Source organism: Sinocyclocheilus rhinocerous, unplaced genomic scaffold (assembly GCF_001515625.1).
Source record: "Sinocyclocheilus rhinocerous isolate Xijiao unplaced genomic scaffold, SAMN03320098_v1.1 scaffold818, whole genome shotgun sequence".
Classification (NCBI taxonomy): Eukaryota; Metazoa; Chordata; class Actinopteri; order Cypriniformes; family Cyprinidae; genus Sinocyclocheilus; species Sinocyclocheilus rhinocerous.
The window spans coordinates 170,801-182,196 of NW_015664989.1; the positions used below are offsets into that span (position 1 = coordinate 170,801).

General features: G+C 37.5%; 1 protein-coding gene across 1 annotated transcript in view; it reads right to left on the reverse strand.

Moving 5' to 3' along the window:
- The window catches only part of LOC107730559 (janus kinase and microtubule-interacting protein 1-like), a 36,385-nt gene that overhangs the window by 20,428 nt on the left and 4,561 nt on the right, over nt 1-11,396 (reverse strand). The window contains exon 2 of the mRNA XM_016541414.1: nt 6,843-7,103. Coding sequence (XP_016396900.1) covers nt 6,843-6,986 — 144 coding nt within the window. The 5' untranslated portion in view covers nt 6,987-7,103. The remainder of the gene's footprint in view (nt 1-6,842; nt 7,104-11,396) is intronic.

The window sequence follows — 11,396 nt, forward strand, 5'->3', positions numbered from 1 at the left end:
GAAAGCAAAAGCACTTTATTTGGCCTTCCGAAAGTAGATGCATTTAGGAATCTTTAAGAACACTTACAACAGAACAGCAATGCATTTTATGGACGACCGTTTCATGAACCTAGGAGAGGAGATAATTCTGAATCTGCTATGACAATCTGGCGCTTCGCTGCCATTTTTTTACTGTACATTTAACAGGATATTTTACAGCTCATATAAGATCCTATATGATTTTTGTCCGTAGTTTGTTGAGAGTGTGTATATGTATATGTACCAGTTCGTTTCTCTCATCTGAAAGCAGGGTGTTCCTATCCTCTAGTTTCCTGATGACTGCCTGCAGCTCAGCAATCTTCAGCTGAAATCTCCTTACATCCCTCTCATCCATGTCCTATGAATGGATAAACACTATTTATGTGATGGTGTGAAGTTCAGCATGCAGGAAAAAGCTCTCTGCCATGTTAGTCCAGCTCTAATGAGCGTTTATGTTCCTGATGATATAAAAGCTTTTTATCAGCCATTTCTGAATGCAGAACAGAACGAACCTGGTTATTGACAGAGTCTGAGTTTTCCCCGAGAGACGGCGCCACCTCTCTCTTCGGACTCCCATAATGCCGCTCTGATTCCTCCTTCTGCAGCAGTAGACGCTGTGTCTGTCCCGCCTGCACTCCCAGCTCTTTTTCCAGTGACTGCACCACACGGTCTCTGCTCTTCAACTCGTCCATCTGACACAAACACAAACATACATCGGAGTGCATGCTTTTTGTGGTCCATTTCACAAAATGTACTTCCTTCAGGTCTAGCTGCTGTACGAATAGCAAAAACAGCATGGAGGTAATTCCTAGTTGTGCACAGATATAGAAACTTTAAGGTTTTGGGCCAGTAAGATCTTTGTTTTTAGATTTAGATTGTTGACAGTAAAGGCATTTACAATGTTACAAAATATTTCTATTTAAAATAAATGCTGTTATTTTGAACTTTTTATTCTTTGAAGAATCCTGAAAAAAGGGTATCACAGTGTCCACAAAAATATGAAGCAGCATAACTGTTTTCAATATCGAGATCATAAGAAATGTTTCTTGAGCACCAAATCAACATATTAGAATGATTTCTTAAGGATCATGTGACACTGAAGACTGAAAGCTGAATAAATTAAATACATTCAAATAGAAAACAGATATTTTAAATTGTAATAATATTTCACAATATAAACAAAAACACTTAAAAAAAAAACACTGACCCCACCTTTTGAATGGTAGTGTACATAAACTGTGTTTAATAATTGGTGTATATTAAATAATAAGCTTTTGGTGTGGCCAATAATTCATTTTTTTTTTTTCAAAACTGTATAAAAATGAATAATATAACTTTCTTAATGCCAAACAGATCTCTATTTTTTTTTTTTTAAATCATCCTTTGATGTATTGAACACATCCAGTTTTCTTCATTATAAGGGTGCTAATATCAATTCGGTGCAAAAATAAAAATAAAAAAAACTAAAATCCTGTCTATCTGTCCTCTGTCATAAGAAACACAATTCATGACTGATTGATATAAGTAATGAGACATTTTGAGGGCTTTTATACATTAATATCAGCTTATCATTAATATCAGCTGATATTAGAAAAATGATGCATGTCAAATGTCAAACAGAGACAATTATATAAGTATGTATAAACATTTGTAGGTTGATTCCCCCCAAAAGGTGTAAACCAGAGCAGCCACACTGAATCAACCAATTGCCTGAGACTGGACTGAGACAGCCATTATTTTTACAATTTCATGTGGCGACGTTTTTAGATAACTCCATCCATCTTTCTTACCAGTCTCCGGATTTCCCTCTCACTCTCGCGTTTGATTCTCTGGATCTCCTCCTGATGAGCTTGATGGGCCACTCTGAGATCGGCAGCTTTGGCTCTGTCGGCCTGCACAGCATTGGAGAGTGCCTCCTCTGCCTGCCGCCGTGACGTCTTCGCCTCCTGCAGCTCCTGCGTGAGCCTGAGTTTCTCTGCCTCGTAGCTCCTGCGGGCCTCCTCTCGTGCCTCCTCCTTCAGGGCACTACGTAGCTCGCTGCTGGCTCCGTCCCGTAAAATACACACCAGCGCCTGAAGCCGGGCCAGTTCTGTCTCGCGGAGACGTGCCGCCCGGGCCAGCTCGGTCTCGTGTTGCCGAGACAGACAGGCTCTTGTGGCCGCCACCTCTCGCTGCTTCTCCTCATGGAGCTTGACGCGGAGTTCAGTGAGAGCGACCGAGTGCTTGTGCTGCTCAGTCTCTCGTTGGGCCCGTAACTCTTGCAAACGTTCCCGTAATTTACCCACCTACAAGATTGAGAGACAAGGTTATTTCACAGGACATTAACCAAGGTGAATATTGGCATTCACATTACGGTTCTCGTAATGTCACAAGTTCACAAAGACTTTCTATTGCTTCTTCAAATCTGTGATTACTAAGGCATTAATAAAATAATGTATTTTAAAAATTTTTTATTGAGATTCATGGGGTGAATTTCCAATTGTATGTCAGATACCAATCTTTGGCATTAATGTATTTAAACAATTATAGTTTTTAACATGTAAATGTCTCCAAAAAGACAAAAATGATCTGTCCAAATCATTTACACAGATATATACTCTCAATGAACAGACTGAAATAGGATATATTTTATTTTAAGGTGTCATTGTAACAGTGTAATTACACAAATAAGTACTGAATAAGTACTGAATAATATTAATTAACTACATGTTGGTTTAGGATTAGTTACTTGATATAATCCTATAATTTACTATTATTACTATGTTACGTACATGTAGCATGTGTAACTATGTCACCTTAAAATAATGTGTTAACCTGAAATATTTTAGAGCCTCGGACCTTCAGGTCATACAACTGCAGAGTGAAAGAACCTGATAGGCCTCTCAGCTCATCAGGAATGAGTCAGATACCTAGGTTTCATTCCAAACATGATGAAACAATTAGATATTATGCTGTCTACAGCTGGAATAAGCTTCCAGAAGTCAGATGTGCCCCAAACGCAGCCCGATTTAAAGGGGTCATAGGATGCGATTTCAAGTTTTCCTTTCTCTTTGGAGTGTTACAAGCTGATTGTGCATAAATAAGATCCCTGAAGTTGCAAAGACTAAAGTCTCAAAACCAAAGAGATATTCTTTATCAAAGTTAAGACTCTGCCAGGCCCCCCTAAAACGGCTCGTTCCAACACGCCCCCACATATCTACCTCACTATATGGAAATATTTGCATAATGCCGCCTAAATGTGCACGCAAAGAAAGAAGGCATGGTTTCAGTAACAGCAGTTAGTGTTGAAGCAGCCATGTCAAGGAGACGCTGTGTGTTTCTAGGCGAAAGCAAAAGCACTTTATTTGGCCTTCCGAAAGTAGATGCATTTAGGAATCTTTAAGATCACTTACAACAGAACAGCAATGCATTTTATGGACGACCGTTTCGTGAACCTAGGAGAGGAGGTAATTCTGACTTTGCTATGACAATCTGGCACTTCTGAATCAGCTACTGTAAGTATGTTTTGTTATTAGTTTAAGTATTTGCAATTGACTGTTCAAATATCTATGTCACTATGTGGAAATATTTGCATAATGCGGCCCAAATGTGCACGCAAAGAAAGAAGGCGTGGTTTCAGTAACCGCAGTTAGTGTTGAAGCAGCATGTCAGGGAGACGCTGTGTGTTTCTAGGCGAAAGCAAAAGCACTTTATTTGGCCTTCCGAAAGTAGATGCATTTAGGAATCTTTAAGATTACTTACAACAGAACAGCAATGCATTTTATGGACGACCGTTTCGTGAACCTAGGAGAGGAGGTAATTCTGACTTTGCTATGACAATCTGGCGCTTCTGAATCAGCTACTGTTTTGTTATTAGTTTAAGTATTTGCTATTGACTGTTCAAATGCGGTGTTTTGCGCATTGTGTGTGTGTGTGTGTGTGTGCGCGAGAGAGAGAGAGAGAGAGAGGAGAGACAGGGTCACATCACAGTGGCGTCAGCTGTCTTAACCGTGGCTTGTGTACTGCATGTCACGCGACTGTGTTGCCCTTTCGGGCTTGAACTGATGGTAAAACTAACGACATTATTAACTGTCTTGATATTTACTTTGAAAGCTGACGCTCGTGATTATGGTAAGGGGCGTTACATTTCCTACGAGTGCTTGCGGTGTTCGGCCAATCGCAATGCACTGGGTCAGCTGGCCAATCAGAGCAGACTGCTCTTGTCGGAAGGAGGGACTTTGTAGAAAACGAAGCGTTTGAGAGAGGCGGGGCATAGAGGACCTACAATAATGTACAGTATTTGAAAAATAATGTGTTTTTTGAACATTAAAGCATGTCAACATATTCTGTTACACCAAATACACAAAATAATGATCTTTAAAAAAGCATCATATGACCCCTTTAAGTCCAGACTGAAGACACTGTTTTTCCCTGTGCTTGCACCACTTTTCGTATATCCAAATGAATCCAATCCGATTTCAGATTCTGAAAGTTCTGTTTATATGAGCCCTAGACTGAAATCTGATTCACATTTTCTTTTACATGTATTCTGGACAAAACATCAGCACGTGAGCAGTGCCCAGTCGTCGTGCTGAAAACTGGAGAAAGCCTGTGCATGAGTATAATTCTCATTTTGCCTTGATGTCAGACCTAAAAGGAAGGCTGACAAACATGTCAGAAGTGCTTTTTTTTAGTAAATATTTTCTCCTTCTCTGACCAAAACGTAAGATTTAAATAAAAAATACTGTAGGCCTACATAAAACGTATGTAAACAGATCTTTTAATAAAGGTTTCTAGTAAAAATGCGTATCATGGAATTGCGCATACGTGCAGGGTATTTTTGTAGACAGACTTATTTAAGCATTAACATGCTTATTTTTTCCTATCAGTCAGATTATTTCGGATCTACATCACCCCTTTTAAGCTCAATCAGACAGACTGAGGTGTTTATATGAAGGTGCTTCAATCTGATTGAGCCATCCGATTATGTTGGTGCATGTAAACGTAACTACTGATCTCACTCCTTTTAGACATAGATTTTATTTTCCTTTTATTTGTTTCATGTTTTCTTGGTGATTTCCAAGTTAAGTATCTTTATGTATTTTATTTTTAAGTTAATTTATTTATAATTAACTTAATATGCCAATGTGTAGCACTTTCAATTACCATTGTGTGTGAAATGTGTTAAGGCAATTAACTTGCCTTGTGTAAAGTAGGGCATAATTAGAAAACGTATATTGACTATTAAAATGTCCATTAGTCTCCCAGACCTCCATCCTCTAAATTTACTGGCCGGATTTGTGCCTAGCTTTTTGGCACTTGCCACATATTCTCTGCACTTTGTTTCCACCATTAGCAAATGTCTTCATATTCCGTCAATATTTTATAACCTTCAGGGTTTTATAATGGTTTAGAGAGAGGGACAAAACGTAGTGACCAAGCAATGAGCTAGAAGGAATGAACTGTACCAAACTGGTTTTGCATTAAGCTCTGTGTAAAAACATTGTTTGATTTCATTTATTTTACCAGGTCTAAATCCATGCTGGCATCATTTGAATATGTGAAATAATTCCCTTCGACTCCATAAACGGTCACATTTATCCTGGCTTTCCAGCAGTGTTCAGCTGTCCCATTGTTTGACGCTTCCAGAGGGTGTGGCATGTTTTCTCTTCTACTCATTATGGCCATGAAGCAATCACTGGCACAAATTACTGCTCTGACTGGTGATGGATTTTGGGATATATGATTCATGAGAGGATAAATCTTCTGAATCGGTTTAGATATTTGTAGCCTGAACAGCAAGAAGAATGCATGCAAATCTTATTTAAATGACATTCTTGTATGATTTACAGTCTCTGATTACAGTTTTACAACATGAGTTTTAGGAAATGTGATTCAGTCTGACCGTTTTTCATTTATTTTTCCTCATTGAGCAATGCAGATGTAATGCCAAATATAAATTCATCACTCAGTTTTCATATAGTGAACTATTTAAAATACACTGGTAAATAGTGAATGCGTAAATTTTTTGAGCGATTATGGACGCTTCCCTGTCTGAAAAACATTAATAGCTCCAAATATGCTTTTTGGATCACACAGAGATGTCATAAACAAACATGAGCAGAGCACAAATTCACAAATCAAGACTTGTGTCTCCTGGTATTGTACTGATACTTAAGCCATTAAAAAAATAGATCAGTTTTCATCAATTGCAGCATAGTAATGCAGACAGTTCCTCGTAAAAAAGAAGTAAACTTTAACATACTTTTACTTATATGTACTTATCACAGAAATACTTTACATTCAGTTTGCACTTGCACATGTTCTTTTATTGCATATTGCTATTTTGACCCACTTAAGTAGGCCTTAAGTGCATCTTTATATACGATTTCATAATTCTACTGTCTTTGAAATATGGTTAAAGTGTTACTTACTGCTAAATGTACTAACAAGCATTTATGGTAAACTAAAATGTGCTTTATTGTCCTATTGTTCTATTGAAATGTGTATGCCATGTATTTAAATGTAAATATATATTACACATTTGTAATGATGAAGTTGCAATTTAGTACATTTAAATTGTTAACTAGAAATCTATTTTTGAATATCATTACGATAAGTACAACTTTTAATTTAGCATGATCACAAAGTGCACCTTTTAAAAGTGTACTTAAGTGTCATGAATGTGTCTCTTTATGTACACTTAAATGGCCTTTTATGTTATTAATATTATATTATGTCAATTACTTTTTTTTTTAAATATGCTTGTAGGATTTGAAATACTGCTAGTGCACAAAATCAGATTGGGTGTAATGTGAACAAAGCCATGCAGTAGATGGGCGTACCTTGCCTCTTTCCTGTTGCAGTTCATTTTGCAAGTCACTCAATCGGCTCCTCAGCTCTTCATTGGCTGTCTGTAGAGTTTCTATTTCCTGTTTTCCTCTGCTCTTTTTGGGAGGCGGGGCCGAGGTGGGCGTAGTTGCAGCCATCCTCCCCAAATGATGATTTACCAGTCAAATCCACACTTCCACAGCCAAATCTCACTCTAAACCTTTTGTAACACTGGAAATCGACCACACCGTCACCGGCATCTTCCTCTTCTCCTGCTGGACACAGAAAGGGTCGGTCAAAATCCAAAGTGACTGCACACACAGTTGTTCCACTCAGTAAGAGCGAGGGTGTTGCCCTATGTCCTTACACATGCTCACAGACTACAGTCAACACAAACAATCTTACACACACTGATCTGAACACTCACATGTGCCATTTGTTCACTGGAATTTGGCTCCAACGTATTTTGCATGTTTCTGCCTCCATCTAGTGGTGTCTCAAGGTATTACGTGACAATAGATGCAACAATCACTATGTGGCCAAAAATAGTGCTCAACCAACCACTGTGTATTGTTGTAGCTGTTGCTGTTGTTGTGTGTGTGTGTGTGTGTGTGTCATGAAAGTGTCTCTTTAAGTACACTTAAATGGCCTTTTATGTTATTAATATTATATTATCTTCAATTACAATTTTTTTTTTAAATATAGTTTTAGGATGGCTGCAGTTTTTTTTTTTTTCCCCGCTGGCCCAGTTAGGCCCATAGTTCAGACTGCCCTGCTAGTGCCCTGCTAGTGTTTTAACTGGCCCCATCTTTCAAAAGGAGCTAGTATGTACCATTTATGTAATAATAAGGTACTAATGGCCCTTTAGGCCAAAAAAAACGTACCACCCGTGCAACAGCTTTTGTATATACACTGTATATATATATATATATAGTTCATATACCACATACGCTTGCAATCAAAATGATTACAAAATTATATATTGTAATACTTTTCAAATGTAAGTTTTTCTGAAGATCCAGAGGTTTTTTTTTTTTTTTATGTGCATCTACAACAGCTTTATGGCATATTAAAGGTGATAATGTAACATTTTTGAGTTACGTGCTAAAACTCAAGTAAGTCTTTGTAAACTAAACAAATTTAGCCCGTGAATGAGCTAAAGCTGAGTGGCAAATATGGCCAAGTCAAAAGAGCTCTCACAAAAGCTATAGAGAATAAACTGTTTTATTAAATTGGACAGTCTGTGGCGACAAGAAGAAACCTAGAGACACAGCTAGCAGCTTTATGCATAACTTTAAAAGGTGTACCAGAAAATCTTTGAGGGCATTGAAGAAAAAGCACAATATCATCAAGAGGAATAAAATGTTTTATCAGAATAACTGTAAAAAAAAAAACTCAATTTACTTCCAAAGACTTGCAAGATGACCTGACGAAAGGAGGAAGCAACATTTCAATGTAGAGTATAAGAAGAACACTAAACGAGCTTGGCCTTCATGTCAGGACAACCTGCCAAATGCAACTTTTGACCAAGAAGAACATACAAGGCTGGCTTGAATATGCTCAAATTAATTTGGATAGACCTCTGGAGTTCTGGAAGAATGTTTTATGGAGTGATGTGACACAACTGAAACTTTGTGAACCCGTGGATCAGCGGTATACCTGCAAGAAACGCAAAACTTATGAGCAGAAGAACACCATTTCCATAGTCAAACATGGAGTTGGACCATTCTTGTTATGGGGGTGTTTTGCTGTTGCGAGAAGTGAAAAATCTTGACCGTATGAAGGAGATCATGGATTTTTTTAAGTATCAGGCCATTTTGGCAGAGATTGTGATGTCTTCGTTGCAGAGACTGAAACTTGATTATCAATGGACTTTCCTGCAGGACAGCCATCCCAAAGTATACATCCAAATCTCGGTTCAGTGATCGGTCGTAGAATGTTCTTATATGGCCTTTTCAGTCTTTACGTTTAAATCTTTTTCAAAATATTTGGTGCAATTTGAAGAAAGCAGTGGCAATGAAAAAGATACAGATTATCAGTGATCTGGAAGCTTTTTCAATGGGCCAAGATTGTAGTAGAGAGGTGACAGAAGTTTCTGAGCACTTACAGACAGCGTTTATTAAAGGTTATAAAGAATAAAAGATTCTGCACAAAATTTGTGGGTTGAATCATTATGTACACAGATCTTTAGAGCCAATTAATCATTTTTCATCAACTTTACATTCTCAAATGTTCTCAAATCAAATGTATTAATAAACGTCCTATAATAGTTTACTGATGGCTTTGTTTATCTGTTTTCATCGAATTTTGTTCTCGCAGAAAAATGTCTTGCAGGTCAAGGGGGTTGAATAATTTTGATTGCAACTATATGCAATTACGTTTTTTAAAATAATATTTAAACAATATTAAATTGTAACTTTATGGCCACTATACATTCATGAACACACTGAGCTACTTTAAATAAGTTCACATTTGTGACATATTTTAAAAAGCAATATTTGCTTCAACACTGGAGGAAATTAAATAGCACATTTAGCTAATACTAGCACTGCATCAAAAAAAAAAAAAAGTATGCCAGAAACAGAGCATCAGGTTAGGAGAACTTTTTAAACTCCTTTATAAGCCATTGGGTTAGAAAAGAATAGCCATATGATATGTAGCGTCTGGACCAATCAGACACACCATTTTTCATTTGATTTAACAAATCAATTATTCATTAGATTAACAAACGTTCACAGACCCCTCACCCAATAAACATACTGGGTGCCAAGTTGTCTGTGAACAAGGCCCAGGACCCTGGTTACCATGGCAACCCTGACACCAGATACATTTACGACCTAATGGAATGCGAAGCAGGGAAAATCACTGCATGTTCCATAGCAAGAGGCAAATGCACAGTAGAAATGGACTTTTCTACTAATTAATTCATAGGAAAACCTTTCTTTGAATGAACACACATATCCTTCAGGTCATTGTGTATGTTGTCTTTGAGATTTTATACTGTTTTATGCAGGCTTATGATGGAAACACTCATTCCTGTCATCTTACCTATATGTAATCCTACCATGTTAAGTATCTATGAATTCGCCTTCTGATGATCTAAACGAGAGTGTATATTATATGTTGGTACATAGGCAATATATTAGTGTCCTGAGAATCTTTAGTAATTTCGATTCAAGTTCCATATGCAAATTACCATGCTTTCACACAAAGGGTCATAAAAATCCCCAGTATGTCCAACCCCCTGCTTGGGACGTCAGCCTTTCTCATTGGACAAGCCCAGTTTGAGAGGCGGGAATCTTCTGAGACATTAAAGGCCCCACACCAGGGACCCGCCCAGAGTCGGTGGTCCTGTTAGGTTTTGAGAAGATGTGAGCTACAACGCTCCAGGACATCCTAAGTTTTGTGCCAGGCCTTCGGCCTTGACTTTTCCATTCACCAAGATTCTCTGACGCAAACTGGTTCTTTTTCATCAACCAACTTCAGCAAAGATCAACTTGAACTTTTGGACTGCATCAAGCCTTTCTTTCAGACAGACGAGACGTGCAAGTATTCAAACTTAGTCTTATTAATTGATACATTAGGTATCATTTGCACCTTTTTACAAAGGTGTGTTTGAACTAAGAATCTGATGTTTCCTTCAGGCGGTAGATCTGCTGAATATGCAAATGGTTCCATAACTTCATATTCTTATTTTCTCTTCTCTCTACTGCGTTAACCTTTAACCCTTTCCCATACCAACTGTATGTGTGTGTGTGTGTGTATGTGTATGTTAGACCAGTTTAAGTGTTTATGTAGTATGTTAGACTAGTTTAAGTGTTTATGTAGTTAATAAAATCTTACTTGTATCACACTTGACGTTGTTCATTGTTTGCTCATAACTGGAGTCACTTAATCATGCAGATTTATGCTACAAGCTCTGTGTAGAGTTGTACAGTAAGAAAGTTATTTCCCTTAACCAGGAAATTAACGTTCTTAGAATTGAAAGACAGTTGACCCTGAGAGGTGTAGCGAATCAGCTCATGGGGAAATATGAATAATTAATCATAACTAGTTATAATTAATTATAAATATTTAGATCCGCTGTAGATATTTACTTGACCTCTCAAAGTCAACTGTCTGTCAATTCTAAGAACGTTAATTTCCTGGTTAAGGGAAATAACTTTCTTACTGTACAACTCTACACAGAGCCTGTAGCATAAATCTGCAGTTATGAGCAAACAATGACCAACGTCAAGTGTGATACAAGTAAGACTTTATTAACTACATAAACACTTAAACTAGTCCAACATACTACATAAACAATTAAACTGGTCTAACATACACATAAACACACACACACACACGCATACAGTTGGTATAGGAAAAGGGTTAAAGCTTAAGCAGTAAAGAGGAGAGAAATAAGGAATGAAGTTATGGAACCATTTGCATATTCAGCAGATCTACACCTGAGGGAAACATCAGATTCTTAGTTCAAACGCACCTTTGTAAAAAGGCGCAAATGATACCTAATGTATCAATTAATAAGACGAAGTTTGAATACTTGCATGTCTCGTCTGTCTGAAAGA